At 44.1% G+C, this 10,326-nt stretch overlaps 1 protein-coding gene across 2 annotated transcripts; it reads left to right on the top strand.

Annotated features, from left to right (window-relative positions):
* Positions 1–333: 333 nt before the first annotated feature.
* Positions 334–8,990, top strand: scyl1 (SCY1-like, kinase-like 1). 2 transcript variants are annotated; one of them, XM_076739159.1, is made up of 18 exons: positions 334–538; positions 1,229–1,369; positions 1,929–2,051; positions 2,139–2,365; positions 2,488–2,578; positions 3,128–3,283; positions 3,548–3,706; positions 3,926–4,033; positions 4,255–4,368; positions 4,486–4,641; positions 4,758–4,946; positions 5,365–5,440; positions 5,610–5,807; positions 6,254–6,402; positions 6,512–6,598; positions 6,904–7,227; positions 7,951–8,029; positions 8,190–8,990. In XM_076739159.1, the coding sequence occupies exons 1-18, from the start codon at positions 431–433 to the stop codon at positions 8,312–8,314; spliced, it is 2,610 nt and encodes an 869-aa protein (XP_076595274.1). In that variant the 5' UTR covers positions 334–430; the 3' UTR covers positions 8,315–8,990. The 2 variants fall into 2 exon arrangements, with proteins under 2 accessions (XP_076595274.1, XP_076595273.1); XM_076739158.1 differs by having other exon boundaries at positions 359–538; positions 1,229–1,375.
* The last annotated feature ends 1,336 nt before the right edge of the window (positions 8,991–10,326 follow it).

The raw sequence follows: 10,326 nt of genomic DNA, 5'->3' as shown, positions 1-10,326 counted from the left end.
CGTAAATCATTTCCAAGTACCTTTTTGTTATTTTTGGGGTCCACCTCTTTCTCTCTCCACCAGTATCAGGCCTTCTTTCCAAGGGTCCTGGTCTCTAGCTTGCACCCCTGTGGCCTCCTCATCAAGATTGTGTTGTGATTTACTAAAAAGGGGCTTGAACAGAATTTCAGATTGTGACTTTACGAAGACATTGAGACTAATTGATCAAGGTTGAATTTCATCTGAAGCAGTTTTCACTCACAATGTTATTCTTAATTAATTTGAACACTTGCACAGAAAATCAACCTACCGCGGAACCAATGTGTACAAACAAAGTTTACACGGAGCCATTTTACAAGCGTGCCATTTGCTAGCTAGCTTCTTCTAGTACTCTGTGTAGTTCTCCTGTCGCTGTGTGTGTGTGTTTGATGAGGTGTGGAGGAAAGAGGAGATGTGGTCCTTTTTTGCCAGGGATCCTGTCAAAGACTTCGCATATGAAATTCTTCCAGACACCCAAGAAAAGTCTGGAATATGGACTCTACATCGGGGGAAGCGAAAGGTAAAAGAGGCAGAGAGCTAACGATCCTGCGTTAACGGGCAGTTAGCCCGCTTGGTTATGGAGGCCTGTCACTTAGCCGGCTAGCTAGCGTTAGTGTCTGTTCGCTACTTTGATTTAGCATTTAGACTCAACATTCTGTGTCAAATCGGCCTGGGTGCATGTCAGATATATTGGTATCTTTCTCCCTGAGTCATTGTCAGTGGTCATTGCGTTTTTCTGCTTTCTTTACGTATCGTTAGTTTTTGCTAACGAAGTGAGGTCAGGCTTTGTTTACTCCCAGGGACAGACACGTATTTCTCGCCACGTCACCTCGTTTTAGCAGAGTTTTCAACTGTTATTAGAATCGTTTTCAAGCAAATGTTTTATCACATAAACAGAGGTTCCGTCCCCCATCACTAACAGCACTTCACATAACCAGCTGTCCTCACTGTTATCGGTAAGCGGCTCAATCTGACCGTCACTGTCAGCATCATCACTGCAGGGCCGGATAATGACAAACAAGCACCAACTTCCTGATTCCATCATGTTTATGGTCATTTCTTTAAACATGATCGTTCTGAATTTAAACTTTAATTAATTTCCTCATTGATTTGATGACAAAACATAAATGTATAGCATGGTAACGTTTATGGGTTAAATATCGCATGTCAATCAGTGAGTGATTCATTTCAACCCACCCTGTCTCCTCAGACCAATGGAGAACCAGTGTCGGTGTTTGTGTACGAGGTAACACAAGGAACAGAGCAGCAAACCCAACTAGCCAAGGCTGCCTTCAAGCGAATGAAGACCCTGCGCCACCCTAACATCCTGGCTTATGTCGATGGATTGGAGGTATATGTTTGTTAGCGTGTGAGACTGATTTGGCACCCATTTGTCGCTCTCCACACACGACCATTATTCCTAAAGTAGTGTGTTTACTCATCTAACTAACATATAATTGGTGTCTATCTGCTTTTCTCTACCTGTTTACATTCAGATAGAGGTGAGTGTGAATATAGTGTGTAGCATTTGTACAAAAGTTGTAGTGAGTTGAATGTTGTACTACACAATGTGAGTAGATTCTTACATTGTTCTCTCAGTTCTTTGTGCTCTACAAGATCCTAAAATATGCTATCCAATCATCCAGTTATGCTGTGTTGTTTATTATACACTTGAACATGGTGTATCTATTACATATAAATATACAGTATACAGTATGATTTTGCCTATTACTAAAAATCTGTGGTGAAAACAGTCATGTTTAGTATGAAACGCTGAGTGTCATTCAGCCATTGAGTATTTTAGCACTGAAAATGGTAATAAGTAAAACAAGAAAACATACACAATAGTTTCAAACACACACTTAAAATAATAGAAATAATAGTTGATTTTACTTGTGGTTGTTTCACAGACAGAGAAGAGCCTCTATCTGGTTACTGAGCAGGTGACACCCCTGGCAGTCCACCTGAAAGCCCAGGCAGAGAAGGGTGGAGCTGGGGACCTGGAGGTCTCCTGGGGACTGCACCAGATAGTGGTAAGGACAGGAGCCACCTGACACTATCAGAGGAATCATAGTTCTGTCAGCTCTTATTCCACTCCTGCCGTTTGCCTCCTCCCACAGAAAGCTCTGAGTTTCCTGATTAACGACTGCCACCTGCTCCATAACAACTTGGGTGTGTGGTCTGTTTTTGTGGATCGAGCTGGGGAGTGGAAGCTCGGTGCCCTCGACCATGTGGCTCCTGAGCAGGGTGATCCGAGCGGGGTCTCACTCCCTTCTCCCAAGGCTGTTTACCCAGACATGGAGAAATATGACCCCCCAGAGATGCCCAATAGCAGTGGAGAGAAATGGTAAGAGAGGGGTATAAAAATACAACAAGAGCAAGCCATAAATATAATAATATGTTATACAGGAAGAAAAGGGGAGCAGCAACAAGAATATCTGGAGAATTGTATTGAACTGTGTGTTGCAGGGCAGGGGAGGTGTGGCGGCTAGGCTGTCTCATCTGGGAGGTATTCAATGGGCCGCTGCCTCGCACGTCCTCTCTTCGTTCACTGGGAAAGGTACGATACCTGGACAGTTCCTTTGTGTAATTACTGCACAATTTTCATAGATTCAATGGTGTGTTTCCACTTCAATCTTCTGTAGATACTTCAAGGTGTTGTTGAAGGTGTTCAACATACGTTGTAGTAATGTCAGATAATCTTCTAGTATTCAGTATTTCAGTATTCTGGCCAAGATACTGGTATAATAGTGTCATACTACAAAATCTTTCCATGATTCTGTTGTTTATGTTGCATTAAAGGGCAGATATTTTAGTCAAGTCAGTTTTATTTATACAGCCCAGTGTGACAAATCACAATTTGCCTGAAGTAGCTTTATTACAACGCAAAGATTGTAACAAAGGTAAAGAAGAAGCTTTGTCAAAGCCAGCGTGGGAAGAGTTAGCAGAGACTGTGAATAAGATGCATGTGTTCTTGCTCAGTTGCCCTCAAGCAACGAATTTAGCCTCCTGTTTCATTGTGGTTACAGTGACGCTGAAAGTGATCTTTGTTTGTGAGATGGAGAAATGATGTTCACAGCGTTGTGTTTTCTCTCTCGTGTCCTCACAGATCCCCAAGGTCCTGGTCCCTCATTACTGTGAGCTGGTGGGGGCTAACCCCCGAGCTCGGCCCAATCCAGCCCGCTTTCTCCAGAACTCTAGAGCACCTGGGGGGTTCCTCAGCAACAGCTTTGTGGAGAGTAACCTTTTCCTGGAGGAGATACAGGTCCACAGACTTGCATTAAGACACACCTTTATCATGTCTAACAGTGGTGTTTGTATTAGTGCCACCATCAGATCTCACCAGTGAAGTCACAGTCTAGAATATCACGATAGAAGTGGATCAAGTTTGAATGGGACTATCATGTTGGGGTCATTGTTTAATTTTATTAAGCAGTTAAAAGCAAGTACCACTGGAGACTGTACCTTAGTATAACTAATAATGCTGTAATTGATTGTAATATTAGTGGAATTTAAACATTCTCTCCAGATCAAGGAGCCGGCTGAGAAGCAGCAGTTTTTCCAGGATCTGAGCGACAATCTAGACTCCTTCCCTGAAGACTTCTGCAAACACAAGGTCCTGCCTCAGCTGCTCACCGCCTTCGAGTTTGGCAACGCAGGCGCTGTAGTCCTCACACCGCTCTTCAAGGTGAATCCTTACCTCCCTAGGCAACTTTAATGTCAATCAGATGTTGTACCAAACATCACTGATCATTTCAAAGTAAAACATAAACAAAACCCTTTTCCAAGTCAAAGTAAGACACAGTTATTCTGGTATTAGTATCTGAGGGCACACTTCATTTCAGGCCCCCTCCACCCACTTTTTTAAAAAACTCCCTTATTTTATCTCCCTCTGTCTGTCTGCCAGGTGGGAAAGTTCCTGTCAGCAGAAGAGTATCAACAGAAGATCATCCCTGTTATTGTGAAGATGTTTTCCTCCACGGACAGAGCCATGAGGATACGGCTGCTGCAGCAGGTATGTAAGCCCCGTTTCATCTCGGCACTGACTATCTCATAGGGTGGTCCAGTTTTTGTTTTATTATCTTTCCATGTACCATTCATCAACAAGTCTTTGCAGCTCTAGGACAAGGAAAGAACAACAACGTAAAAGTGAGAGGAAAAACTGCCATTTTTAAGCATGCATAATAAGATAAAAGCGTTTATTTGCTCTGGCATTGTTTCTTCTCTCTGTCTCAGATGGAGCAGTTCATTCAGTATCTGAATGAGGCAGCAGTCAATTCCCAGATTTTCCCTCATGTTGTCCACGGCTTCACGGACACCAACCCTGCCATCAGAGAACAGACTGTGAAGGTAGTTTGCCTAAACACAACCACAAACCAGGAGTGTTATGACATATTACTTGTGTACTGGATGTTGTCAGCCTGCTGTAGCCACAACTCTTGTCTGTTTCTCCCTCCCCACCTCCAGTCTATGTTGCTGTTGGCTCCCAAGCTGAACGAGACCAATCTGAACCAGGAGCTGATGCGTCACTTTGCTCGGCTGCAGGCCAGAGACGAACAAGGCCCGATCCGGTGCAACACCACCGTATGCCTGGGAAAGATCGCCTCCTACCTCAATGCCGGGGTAAAATACACCCACATCATTGTGCAACACTTATGCATTTCATGCTAAATGCTTGTACCAAAGTCCAGCAAACAATCTGTTCAAGTGGAGGAATTTGATTGTCCTTCTCTTCACAGACCCGTCAACGTGTTCTGATTTCTGCCTTTTCACGAGCCACTAAAGACCCCTTCCCAGCTTCACGCTCCGCTGGAGTTCTTGGCTTTGCCGCCACACACAACTACTACAGTGTAACAGAGATCGCCGCCCGGATCCTGCCCACGCTCTGCACCATCACGGTTGATCCCGATAAGAGCGTCAGGGACCAGGTACACATGAGTAACTAAGAGTGACTGATAAATTATCGCTGTGGAGATAAGAAATCAGTTTGCTTATGCTCTGGGATATAGTTGCTCCATATTTAATGTAAATATATGAAGAGTATTTAGATTGTTATTCATCAGCAGCAAAACACCTCATTCATTTTTAATCATGGTCCTGTCACACAGATTGTAAAGAAAGGTTGGGCTGGATTCAAGTGAATTACAAGTGCTGAAGAACATGCAAGAGCAACATAGTAGTAAATGCAGTGATATGAGTACTCTCATGTATTACCCGCAACAGTAACCACCTCTGGCTTATAAATTCAACCTTTTATACTGATGTTCAACCTCTGTAGCCTGTTTTTTGTCGTTGCTGGAATGTGCTGATGTATTTCTGCTCAGGATGTCTTTCTCTCTCTGTCAGGCATTTAAAGCCATCAAGAGTTTCCTTTCCAAGCTGGAGACTGTGTCAGAAGACCCCACTAAGCTGGCTGATATAGGTAACAGATAACTCACTGCACTGAGCTGTAAAGTCTGCTCTCTACTTTAATGTCTCAAACTAGTGATAACATCTTACGTATTTGTTTCTAGACCTGCCTCAATTTCTGCTGCTCGCTCAAATATAAGGAGAATAAATACTTCTGATATTCTGTCCCGTCTGTCCTGCAGAAAAGGACGTAGCGTCGTGCGCTCAGCCTGCAGGTGCCTCTTCCAGCTGGGCCGGCTGGGCCGTGACCGGCATGTCCTCGCTAACATCTAAGCTGATCCGCAACGCTCCAGGGACTGAAGGGGGGCCAGCAGCTGAGGGCAGCGAGCCTGCCAACAATACCAGCCTTATCAGTGCCACTGATGACGCACCTGCATCTGGTAGGGTCACATTTGATTTGCTTGACTCTCATAACATAGTTGGACTCACGGTGGATAGTTTTTAAAAGAGGATTGAAATCAATACAGCAAAGCCAGAGTTATCTTCTTTTTTATTACACACATTATTCTTCCTTGTTGACACTTGGGTGTGTTATTCTAGTTGTGGCTAATGAGGTCTGATAAGGTCATGATTCTCTAACTCCACACCTCCAGATTTTTTTCACTTTCAAACTTGTTGTCTTCAGCCTCAGGCAACCCTGACCCAACTGACATTACTAGAGGCAATTTATCACATTTCATGCAGCTCCCTCTGGAGCCACTAATGGCTTTATTCACACATGTAATGACCCCCAAGACATGTAAACACACAATGATCATGTATAATAAGTGGTATCTCCTTCAAGAAGTCACAAATAGTTTATCTGAAACCTTTATTTCCACCACAGGTTCTGAAGATAAAACTCCACAAGCCTCTCTGACTCACCATGCAGCCTCTCAACGTGCCAACCAATCACAGACTCTTGAAGTAACAGACAATGATGATGAGCCAATAGGTGACCGCTGGGATGAAGAGGAGGACTGGGGAAGTTTGGAGGTAGGATTTCATCACTTTTGAGTACTGAGAAACAGTACAGTATGTGAGAGTATGTTGTGACATAAGTGTAATTTCATATTTCATAAATTGTTGACTCTTTCTCTTCTAGGAGCCAGAGAAGGCTCACACTGAGCCAGATGACTGGAACAGTGACTGGTCAGGAATGGCAGCATCCAAAAAGAAGGCCAGTGACAGAGTACGAGCCCTTGAATTTGGATCCATATTACAGTACTGCCTTTAGTGCTAACACTGCTCCTTCTAATGCCACTAACAACAAAATCTCTATAAAAAGATACCTGAATGTGACAGTATTCTGGTTTCCATTTGTAGTGTGAGTAGAATTGACCAATCACATTTGAGTGGGCTTTGGTGCATACAGGTAAACGGGAAGAATGTAGTAGCGGAAAAGAAGTTCGTAGTCAGTGTTCTTCTTTCTTTTAGCTGTTTCTATCATTTCACTTAGTTTTCACGTCAATCATTTATCTTCTCTCCAATATCTAGGTGGGCCGGTCGTCGGCGTCTGCAGCGGTGAAAAAGCAGAGCTCTGACTGGAGCAGCTCAGGCTGGGACGCTGACGACAGCTGGTCCAACGAGAAGGAAGGGCAGGGTCTGAGCTCTGCGGGCGAGGAAGGCTGGGGCAATGACTGGGGCGAGGAGGACACAGACACAACCTTGACCAACACGACGCTCTCCCTGCCCGAAGGGGTGCGCTTAGCCAGCGATTACAACTGGGACAACAGCGGCAACGCAGCCAAGGGGGCCAATCAGAACGACATGTTCGGTAGCATATCGCAGAGAAACACAGCCAGCACGGCAGCCTCCACGGTGAGGAGTGAGGGAGGCGAAAAGACAGGAGGGCGAGAGATAGACAAATTGAATTAGTGTTGATTTGATTTGAAACTGTCAGAAAATTTGAATCCTGAAAGTGATGAAAAACTTATTAATAAGGCTAAAACATTCTGCATCATTATTAATTTGTTTGTTGAAGTGTATGTTGTTGTGTGGCCAAATGTTTATAACTGTAAACTGCAATGATCAGATTTACAAATGGAGGTAGAGGCATAAAGGAGGAGGAGACATGGGGAAAACACCTGGCCTGGCTCTGTCCAAAGGTTAAAAACAGTGCACCTAACCACAGCCTCTGAAGCTCACATTAACATGTATCTCATTAGTCTGAACCGCACAACACTTGAAGTGTAAGATTGATAAGGTATGGTTTCATGGGGAGTTGTGTGCTGAGCTAGCTTTCATAGCTAAGCTAGCTGTTTCCCCCTGTTTTAGCTCTTTATGCAAAGCTAAGGTAATCATCAGCTCACTTTGACTATGTAAAGTGAACAGTCATGGTATCCATCCTCACATGCAGTGCTCAGCAAGTGAATACGCTTATCTACCAAAATGTAAACCTTTTTCTTTAAATTAGGTCAAAGTATTGCTTTCTCTGGAGGAAAAGTTGCTGTGTCGGTTGGGAAAACATGACAATGAAAAGGAACATCTTGACAGTACAAACATTTCAGCTCAGTGATGTGTGTTGGGTTTTGTCCTTGTCAGGCTGGCGATGGCTGGGGTGCAGAGGCTACCGGAGACTGGGGAGCTGAGGAGAGCTGGGAGTCAGTGGATGGAAACCAGGGTAAGTCTCTGAGCTGCCCCTCTTACCACAAATATGAACCTTTATTAGCTCAAAATGAGCTGCAAACAGTTCACTTACTCATGTAACAGACCCAACCTTGTGTGCACACGTGATGCTGTGTTACTTCACTTTAACTTCCTCCGTATTCATATCCAACCAGGTCTCAGCAAGGCCGAGCTGTCCAAGAAGAAACGGGAGGAGAGGAGGAAAGAGCTGGAGGCCAAACGGGCGGAGCGCAAAGCTGCTAAAGGTCCTCTCAAACTTGGCGCGCGCAAGCTGGACTGATCGGGGATGCAAAGAACGATTTGAGGGTGAGAATGGAGCTGGAGGAACATGGACCACGGGGACTGGACCCAGAGACATTCCACAAAGGACCCGACAGAAATGTTAGCAGTGGAGGAAATACTGTGAGCAGTCGCTGTGATAGAGGTGCCTTGTTGGTTGAGCAGAGGAAAACACTGTGGTTGGTCAGTAGATGACTCTACTCCTGCCAGATGGTGAAAAAGCAACAATCCAGTGCTTTGCAAATGCATTATTGTGAATGGCAGAGCTGAAACACATGCAGAGACAGAAAAGTGAAAATCCAGAGAGACGTGCAGCAGCACTCCTTGCAGCAGAATTGGTCACACAAAATGTCCCCCCTGTTTTTTTTTTTTTTTTTGTTTTTAATACATAGCTCATAATGTTTCAGCTGTAAAGTTAATGTATATAAATGGTGCATCTTGTCTCGAAATGACATGAAGAAATGACACTTTTTTTTTTAAATGAGAAATATATGTAACAGATTTCAAATGTATTATTATACTGAATGTTTTTCAGTACACACACACACACACACACACACAGTGGATATGAATGTTTTAGTTCAGCTGTCACTAACTTACAGATTCATGACTTAAAATCGATCCATGCATGCACTTGTGTTTTTGTGTGGCCTAACAAAAGGTTTCATGGCAAAGAACTACAACTGTGTTGAGTTTACTTTACACGTACAACACTGTATTTTACTGTACTGTACTGAACTGGGCTAACAGGGCACATTTGACTGGTATCAGATCAGTACATGTACAGCACTGCAGACGCGTGACGAGCACATGGTGGGGATAAGTAGGTAAATTGAGCCTGGGGAACTGGTTTCACATGCATGCGTTTACATGTCATTTTCTGTGTCCTCTGTGGGGTAGTGCTGTGGTGGAGGGGTCATGAGTTTTATTTTGAAATCTTATGAAGGTCCTGTCATACAGTTGAGCCTGGATAATCCTGCAGATCTCACTAAAACCTTTTGGGATCATCTGAGGAAGCAAGATTTCCCCATCAGTCCTTTTTGGCAGTATTGGGTGTGGTTAAGGCGAAGGAGAGACATAGAAGTTGCTTTTACTCTTTTATTTGTGCCTTTTATTTAATTGCAGATCTGCTCTGTAGGATCACATCCAAGAACTGTGACATTCCTCCCACCAGCAGATTCTGTGTTTTCATCAAACCTTTCAGTGTAACCCCACATCTCCCGTCTGTGCTGGATGTGGTGTTGTTGGGTTTGGTGTAAGATGCTGTTTAGATAGACTAGCTGACACAATCGGTGACCCTCACCACTGGAGCTAATGTCCTGGTACGGGGTGGTCGGGTCAGGTAAGGGAACTGTGCTCTGTTGATGGACTAAGGAGGACTGGATGCAACCTTTTACAGAGAACCCAAATCATGTAGCATGTGAGCTATTCTACAAATAAATATCATTAAAAGAAATGTATGTTTATTCTTTAAAGGCTGTACTAATATTCCTCCTTACCAGTGAGCCACGAATTTAGTGAGTTGACTTCAGGAGGATGGGTTAAGGTCTCCATCTCTGAGATCTCTGCCTCCTCTACAATTTAAAATCAATATGGATATGCTGCAACACAGATGTGGACTGGCAGCCTGAATAAGGCTAAACTAAACTAATGAGGGGATGAGGAGCAGGTGGAGAGGTGGGTGGAGACACTCAGGTGAGGGGAATGAGGTGAATGAAACTCCAGAAGAGGGAATCAGCTGATTGACTGAGGAAAACACTGGGAACAGGACCAGACTATGAAGGCTGAAGCTGGGTAGGTGTGGGGACAACGTGTGGAGGGAAAAGCAGGCTGGGGGTGAACGCAGGGGGAAAACAGTGCAATCAGCCAGCCAAAAAAAACAGCTGTCATTGTTATGTTCTCACACACCCTCGGCAGAATTTGTAAGATGAGGAACATTCGTTCTTTGATTGTGACCTTAAAGTTTAATTTTGGTGTCATTTCTTCAAACGACAGAAGTTTTGAGGCTCGTCG

This window comes from Chaetodon auriga, chromosome 9 (genome assembly GCF_051107435.1).
Source record: "Chaetodon auriga isolate fChaAug3 chromosome 9, fChaAug3.hap1, whole genome shotgun sequence".
In the NCBI taxonomy this organism is placed as follows: domain Eukaryota; kingdom Metazoa; phylum Chordata; class Actinopteri; order Chaetodontiformes; family Chaetodontidae; genus Chaetodon; species Chaetodon auriga.
This window is presented reverse-complemented; position numbering and strand designations above follow the sequence as displayed.

Coding starts and splice junctions, on each gene's coding strand:
- scyl1 (XM_076739158.1), top strand. CDS start 431: ATGTGGTCCTTTTTTGCCAGGGATCCTGTCAAAGACTTCGCATATGAA. Junction 2,052..2,138: donor GGGGACTGCACCAGATAGTG/GTAAGGACAGGA, acceptor CTCCTCCCACAG/AAAGCTCTGAGTTTCCTGAT. Junction 4,947..5,364: donor ATAAGAGCGTCAGGGACCAG/GTACACATGAGT, acceptor TCTCTCTGTCAG/GCATTTAAAGCCATCAAGAG.